This window comes from Dendropsophus ebraccatus, chromosome 3 (assembly GCF_027789765.1).
Source record: "Dendropsophus ebraccatus isolate aDenEbr1 chromosome 3, aDenEbr1.pat, whole genome shotgun sequence".
NCBI classification, from domain to species: domain Eukaryota; kingdom Metazoa; phylum Chordata; class Amphibia; order Anura; family Hylidae; genus Dendropsophus; species Dendropsophus ebraccatus.
In genome coordinates this window covers 35034258-35042371 of record NC_091456.1, presented here as the reverse complement: position 1 = coordinate 35042371, position 8114 = coordinate 35034258, and the positions used below count along the sequence as shown (strand labels likewise).

The 8114-nt window shown below is 41.3% G+C and overlaps 1 protein-coding gene across 2 annotated transcripts; it reads right to left on the bottom strand.

Annotated features, from left to right (window-relative positions):
- Positions 1 to 728: 728 nt before the first annotated feature.
- Positions 729 to 5658, bottom strand: TMEM119 (transmembrane protein 119). Of its 2 annotated transcripts, none has more exons than XM_069964111.1 (2): positions 5555 to 5658; positions 729 to 1854 (listed from the first exon to the last, which is right to left on the bottom strand). In XM_069964111.1, the coding sequence occupies exon 2, from the start codon at positions 1837 to 1839 to the stop codon at positions 958 to 960; it is 882 nt and encodes a 293-aa protein (XP_069820212.1). In that variant the 5' UTR covers positions 1840 to 1854; positions 5555 to 5658; the 3' UTR covers positions 729 to 957. The 2 variants fall into 2 exon arrangements, with proteins under 2 accessions (XP_069820212.1, XP_069820213.1); XM_069964112.1 differs by lacking the exon at positions 5555 to 5658 and adding an exon at positions 5378 to 5546.
- Between the last annotated feature and the right edge of the window lie 2456 nt (positions 5659 to 8114).

Genomic DNA, 8114 nt, shown 5'->3' with positions numbered 1-8114 from the left:
AAACAAGCATGCCAAAGCTTCTGATGCAGGTGTAATGGCATAGAAAGTCGATTTCTTCTTAACCTTACTTAAAGCGATTCTCTGTATGCACCAACCCACCCCACCTAACTGATAGTACCATTCTTTTGATGAGAATAAATCCTTAGCGGTTGTGTCCTTTGAAATGCACCTGGTGCCTTGGTTAGAGCAAAAAAAATGTTTTTAATCTAAAGCGCTGTGTTATACTGGTCTGGCCTTGAGTGTCTGTGCCCCAAGTCTGTGACGCCTCTCCTTTCTTCCTCCCCACCCTCCCTATCATTAGGGACACCCCCAGGCAGGATTTCGATTCATCGCTCGTCGCTATGGCATATGCACACTGTTTAGAAGAGCAATGAATGGAAATCCTGCCTGGGGGTGTCCCTTATGATGAGGAGGGTGGGAAGGAAGAAAGGAGAGGCGTCACAGACCTGGGGCACAGACACTCAAGGCCAGATCAGTATGACACAGCGCTTCAGATTAAGAGATAATTTTTTGCTTTAACTAAGGCACATTTTAAAAGACTCAACTGGTAAGGATTTACTCTCATCAAACAGATGGTACTAGTGGTTTGGTAGGGTGGGTTGGTGAATACAGAGTTGCTTTAATGTTATTGAGCATACATTGTATTTACAGCGTGTGCCACAAATAAAATCTGTTGCTTCTCCATTTACAAAGTCCATTTGCTATGCATAACAAGAAACAATACTATCTGGGGAAATTAGAGTCATCTTTTATTTTCTTTTACTAGAACATTCCAGGAAGGGTAAGTAAAAGTTCATGACTGTTTGGTACAGTTAAGTGCTAGAGTTCCCTTCTTAATGTATTCATTGCCTGTGGATATAATACCTGCATTCTGAGTTACCTAGAGAACCATCTGCATCCTGACAACATACTTCCTCAAGTTAAGTTTAACTTTGATGTCTTTTACCTAAAATAACTTTAAACCGCACACTTTTCTGTGGTTGGCTCAGGTTCTTTACTTTCACAGGGACTATTCTTTGTTCCACATTCAGAAGGCACAGGGCTAGCCTCTTCCACAGTCCCTGCAGTTCCAGCTTCTCCTTCTTTATTTGATGGAGCAGTTTCTTCAGCTGGGGCCTCTGGCGTTTCGCCTGCTGGTTTGGTTTCCTCGGGAGGCTCTGTTGGAGTTTCCTCAACTTTCTTACTTGGAGATTCATCTTGGCCTTTGACACTCTCTTCACTTGTGTCACTATCGGTTTCTTCAGGGTCTTCTTTTCTACACGTGTCAATGGTTTCTTTGGGTTCCTCAGGGACTTTGTGATTATCCTTGATGCTGCCACCTTTGGTGGGAGATTTCAGGTTCTGTGCGGCATTAATGATATCAGCTTGTAGCTGTTTGCTTGAGTCTACAACCTCTTCCGTTTTAGAATCTTGGGCTTTTTCAGGAATTTCATTAAAGGACCTCACTCCTCCATTTTTGTCATCATGGTTGACATACTCTTTGTGGGAGAATGAGGAAGGGTAATAGGCAGATGCTTTGCGTCTATGACTCATAATGACTGCTGCACACATGATGAAGATCAGCAAGATGACCAAAGAACCCACCACAATAATGAGCAACATATATTCTTTAAGAAACTGAGTTACACTATCCATGAAATTGGTGGTTGTGCCAGTTCCATTTTTTGTAGTATTTTCTGTTGTAAGTGCAACCAGATCAAGGTTCTGAGTAGGAGAAACTAAAGTTGTGCCTTCCCCTTCTCCACTTCCATATTCAGACTCTGTAGTATATCGAGCCAAAGTCATGGGGCAAGTAACAGCAAGGACAATGCATAGGGCCGTAAGGAATCCCATGGTCATTCTGTGGTTCAGTCTCTGTTAAGAAGAAGATCATTGACTGTTAAAAAATAACATTGCTAGAAAACATGGACTTTCATATGAAAAAAATTAGAGATGAGCAAATTTACAGTACAAAACTGTACAATCAGAAGCAGTACAATATGCTTATCAGCCATCTGCTTTTGAAGTTTTTGCCACTCCACCCTGGGTGGCTGGAAAAGCTGCATCCAGTCCTCGGAAACTTCTGCCAGGACTGGATCCTGCTTTTCCAGCCACCTGGGGTAAAGCAGCACGGACTTCAAAGGCAGAAGGCTGATAAGCAGATTGGCGAGTTAACAAAGCCATACGCTTCTTTGTACTGTAAATTTGCTCATCTCTGGTAAAAAATAGCAATAATTCAACAATAGCATATACATAAGACTGAAGTCAGCAGCCACACAACAATTTTCAGTCTGTTTCTCTACCACATGAACAACCAAGTGCAGATTTAATTTCTAAAATGTAACTAAAAGTAAATTTTATTCTTTTTTTGCAAATCCGAGTCTGTATCCTAAATGTAAATATTACTTATTATCAATATAATGTATCATTCATCCAAATAGTACAAGTGTTCCTCCAATATGGTTGTTAACTTTATAACTGTTTAAACCAGGGGTAGGGAACCTTTTCCCTGTTGAGGGCCATTCGGGCATTAATAAAATCATTCGAGGGCCGCTGCACCCAATGTTATACTGTGCGCAGCAGTGGGGTAGCGTGGGTTCGCAGCACCCGGGGCAAGGCAAAGTATTATTATTCCCCTAGTGCCCCTGCTATTGTAGTTTACCCTCTGTGATGCCCCTTGTACCTGATGTGAATCCTTAGTGATGCCCGGTAGCCAGAGTTAACCTCCAGTGATGCCACTGGTAGTCTTGTTAAACATACCTCACCCCATCCCCCCCACCCACCCAGTGATGCCTGTAAGCCAGAGTTAACCCTGTGTGATGTGCCTGGTAGTCTAGTTAACCCCCCCAGTGAGGCCCCTGGAAGTCATAGTTAACCCCCCATTGATGCCCCTGGTAGTCATAGTTAACACCCCAGTGATACCCCTGGTAGTCTACTTAAAACCCCCAGTTATATCCCCAGTAGTCCTAATTAACCCCCCAGTTATGGCCCTGGTAGTCCTTATTAACCCCCATTCATGTCCATGGTAGTCCTAGTTAGCCCCCCAGTTATGGCCCTGGTAGTCCTTATTAACCCTCATTCATGTCCATGGTAGTCCTAGTTAACCCCCAGTCATGTCCCTGGTAGTCCTAGTTAACCCCCAGTGATATCCCTGGTAATCTAGTTAACCTTAACCCCCCTGTCATGTCCCCGGTAGTCTAGTTAACCCCCCAGTCATGTCCCTGGTAATCTACCTAGCTCTCAGTCATTTCCCTGGTAGTCTAGTTAACCCCCCCAGTCATGTCCCAAATACAAAAAAATAAACATCCCACTCACCTTCCCTCTGCTCCCATTCTGCCCAGGTCCTATTTTCTCTCCTCTAGCTTATGCCAGTCTTCTCCTGCAGGCGGCGCACGATGAAATGATGTCATCACACGTGGCCAGCAGGAGAAAGAAGATGTGATCTGCTCTGGTGGGGAAGGAGACGGCAGCATCCTCCTGGGTCTGGCAGCCGTCACAGACACAGGAGGATGCTGTGTATGCTGGCACCTGCCCCACCAGAGCGGCGCACGTCACAGGAGAGCCGCGGGCCGAATCAGCAGGTCTGAGGGGCTGGAGGTTCTCCACACCTGGTTTAAACTATGGATATAAGCGTGGATGTATATACAATATGTTCTGGAAGAAAAGGGATTATCAAGAATAATCTAAATCACTGGAAATTAAGTGATTTTTTAGAATCAATATTATAGGGCTAGTTCACAAAAAATTAAATCAAAATTAAATCAACTGGTCCCAGCAAGTGCCAAAAATTTGTAATTTAGTTCTATTTTAAAAAAAATCTCGTCTTTCAGTACTTATCAGCTGCTGTATGTCCTGCTGTAAGTGGTGTATTCTTTCCAGTCTGACACAGTGCTCCCTGCTGACATCTCTTCCCTGTCCAGAGCAGTAGCAAATCCCCATAGAAAACCTTTTCTGCTCTCCAGACTGGAAAGAATACATAACTTTTTGCAGGACATACATTAGTTGATAAGTACTGGAAGACTTGAGATTTTTAAATAGAAGTAAATTACAAATCTCTGCAACTTGCTGGGAACTGTTGATTTAAACAAAAAAATTTTTGGGTGAACTACCCCTTTAACTTTAGTCCTATAGCAGGGGTGTCAAACTCATGCTCTCCAGCTGTTGCAAAACTACAAGCTTTAGCTTTGGCTGTCCAGGCACGATGGGAATTGTAGTTTTGTAACAACTGAAGGGCCTGAGTTCGACACCTATGTCCTATAGTAAAAGGTAAGATGGCAGAATAGCCTAGCTGCAAACATATAGGCCATCAAACCAACATATGGTGAGTCAAATAAGCTTGCAAATCCTGTATGGAAAAAGGTTCCAACTCAAGAACACTTGAGTAGAGGAGCCAGCTCAGACATTGTTGCCCTGCCCCCTTTCAGATTCTCTGTGCCTACCACATCTGGGCTCCGTCTGCCCTTTTGTTGTAAAGTTATGTCCCTGGAGACTCCAGATCCCAGGCTCACAGGTTAGAAAGGAGAAAATATTCCACATCTGGAGGAAGCGGCAGTATACGGGAGGTGGGTCTAACATTTTAGTGTAGCTTTCTGATTGAGAAACCAAGCGGTTACAAGTCACTTTTTGTTTTCCATTCACAGTGCTTGAAATCAACGGATTGTTATGGGGAGGAATGATTGATGACAATGTAGCGGAATGTAAATGCTCTTTCCCTTTCCCCTTAACAAAATAAATAAATAAATAAATTATATATATATATATATATATATATATATATATATATATATATATATAATTTTTTTTTTTTTTAACTTATTAAAAAGTTACATGAATGGGTGCAAAAAAGAAAAAAATTAAGTTATCCCAATATAGATACATATTACTACACCTCATGTTTGATATATAAATATGGTTCAGGGAAGAAAAATAAATATATATATAAATATTTCACACCTGCAGATTATGAATGCCAATAACTATATTGAGCCAACACCAAACAATGTAAATTGTACCAATAAATTTATATTGGATACACTCAACAAAACTAAAGGCTCCATTGATATTCGTCTTCCCGTTTTTTTCAGTATTCTGTTTTGTAGGCAAGAATACTATAGTGTTGTCATCAAAAATACCATAAACCTATAGACCCTTATGGGCACCACTATAAACCAATGGAATCGATCGATAGTCATTAGGAATGGATCCATCTTACCTATAGTCACAATTTCTCCAGTTAACATACACAACAAAGAGTAAGTAAGACATTCAGGAAAAGCTAGATACAATTCTAAAATTTAACCCTACATAGGTATATGCTATGTTGAGGATTTTCGTGCACATACAGCATATCATGGTTCTTATAGGATGTAAAAGTACACAGTAAAACAAGTTCACTTACCAAAGTCTTTTGAATTCCAGAAAGAAAAAAAAATGCCTGCAAGCCACACGCCAGCTGTATCTTAGGACGCGTACTTAAGTAGTATAGTGTTGAATATATACAGACATATCCCTTCCCCTATAGTCGTGTGATTTGTTACACTCTCAGAGTAAGAGGAGAGAGAGCTTGGTAACTTACTGTAGGTCCCAGGCTAGTAATTTCCTGCAGCCCCGGCTGCTATGATAGCCAGTCTCCCAGCTCCTTCTAATGCAGACTGTTTTCATTAAGGGAAAGAAAAGGGGGGGATGTAGGCTCAGCCCTTAAAAAATAAAATCCCTCCTGCCTTTTCTGTGCATCCTTCTGGATCCAGAGGCGGAGACGTTTAACCCCCTCGCTATGAGGGGGGGGGGGGGGGGGCAGAACTTTTTTACTATGTCTTTAATTTTGTACAGAGAATATTTAACCCCTTTCCTTCTATTGGCTAATTATCTTCATCTGGAGTGACTTTTAAGCAGCCTACACTATCAGGTTGCTTCATGATCCTTTAGCTAATGCACAAAAATAAAGTTTGACAATGCACGGCCATAGTCTTGGCTTGTAATTGAATAAAATGACTGGTTGATTGAAAATTACATACAACGAGCAGGCACAGACAAGAGGCTGAGCATTATACTGGTATACTTCTACAGTAAAGATAGAAATATACAAGGAAGACATATAATTTACTGCTAAGGAGATGATAGGACTGTCCTCTTTAGACAAGACCAGAACATATTTTATTTTCATTTTCAGATAGTTAGAAAAGACAACTGTGTGGAGTATTAGCATTTGTTTACACATATACATGGAGTTAAAGCCACACTATAAAAACAATGGGGGAATTTTATTAAAGGTGTTACGCAGTGGCCTAGCTACCATGGAGGCAGACCAAACAACTGCTACAGGGCCCGCTCAGCAAAGCATGGTCTGCCTCCTTGATAGCTACGACTCACAACACTCACATCTGCCACCAATGTCAATCTTTCTTGCATCTCCAACCACAAGAGGGGCCTCCCTCCCCCCCTCGATGCACATGGCCCAGCGCAGTCCCTAGACGTTTATTCTCCCAGCGCTCCAGTGACGTCACCTGTGCCCTGGGGATCTGGGACAACGAAACGCAGCAGGACTGTGCCAGGTCATGTGAGTTTTTTGGGGGGTGTACAGGATTCATTGGGCCCTGTACAGTTTCTTGCTATGGGCCCCATGAGTCCTAGCTACTCCCCTGGCACTACCCCTATTTTTTTTTGTGTGTGACTATATGGTTTTTGTGCCCATTTTTTGGACTAAGTTCTATTTATAAATCAATATTCGACAGGCGAATATTTTTAGATATAATTTTTTTTTTATCTGCCTGTTGCGCAATATTAAAAAAATAAACACCCCCCCCCCCCCCAGTAAAACAGGTGGTCACTAGCAGGTGAATAAATATATATATATATATATATATTTTTTTTTTTTTTTTTTTTTTTTAATTATTTTTTTTACAAATATTCTTTGGTTATTTTTATTCACAAATTTATGCATATTTGTTAAATTAGTTCTATTTGTCTGAGTAAAAAACAGATGAATACTCTGTAGAAAAATCGCATAGTAAATGTCCCCAGTTGTCCTTTGACTATGTTCACAGTTCTATTCTGCTAGGTTCGTGTGCACTGCTATTTCTTTTAAGGTGATACAGTTGACACTTATGACAAATTTGCATGTATAGCCGTACTATCAATATAGACCAGGGGTAGAGAACCTTGGCTCTCCAGCTGTTGCAAAACTACAACTCCCATCATGCATGGACAGCCAAAGCTTTAGCTTTGGCTGTCCAGGCATGATGGGAGTTGTAGTTTTGCAACAGCTAGAGAGCCAAGGTTCCCTACCCCTGATAAATACTGTGCAGTTACCCCATTGTGCATAAGGAATAAGTAAACTGAATATTTACATAGAAATTGTGTTCCGGCTGTCCTGGTAACTACTGTCAAAAACTTCTGCCCAACTTCCCTTTCATATTGTGGCAGCTATTCTACATGTTGCAATCAGGCTTTCCATGGAAAATATGCAGCTGGCTTGATCTATTAAGTCTAGTGAGAAGTGCATATGCAGCATTTCTTCTTAACCACTTTATACAGTATATCTAGTGTCTTGTATAGGAATTCCTTACCTAGCTCTAAATGGAAATCTTTCTGCTCTATATCATACTCGAGAGTGACAGACATTGGCAGATAGGGAGATGGAACAAATGATACCTTTTTCTTACCTAATGGCATCTTACAAAGTTATAAAATTGCACTTTACTTTCAGGCTCAAGTGTCATAGAGGTGATGCTGAGCTGTAGCATGCATGCCTACTCTTTCCCCCACCCCTCCCTGCTTGGTCTCTGGCATCAAACCCTGTATATCATTGGAGGCGGGGAGGGAGGAGTTATGCATGCTGTGGCTTTGCACCACCTCCCTGACAAGTGAGCTCTGAGCATGCTATAAAGCTGACAGATTCCCTTTAAAGGGTTTTTCCTGGACTTTTCATTGATGGCCTATGCACAGAATAGGGAATTAAAGGAGAAGTCCGGGGAAAATTTTCATTATTGTTTACGGCTATGTCACCTGTCTACATTATGATACTGGCAAAATGGTTTACTGCAGCATACCCATGGTGCATCCATTGACTTTAATGAGCCAAACATAGCTTTTCGAATACATTCAGTTTGTTTCTCAAATGTATATTTTTCTTTTGT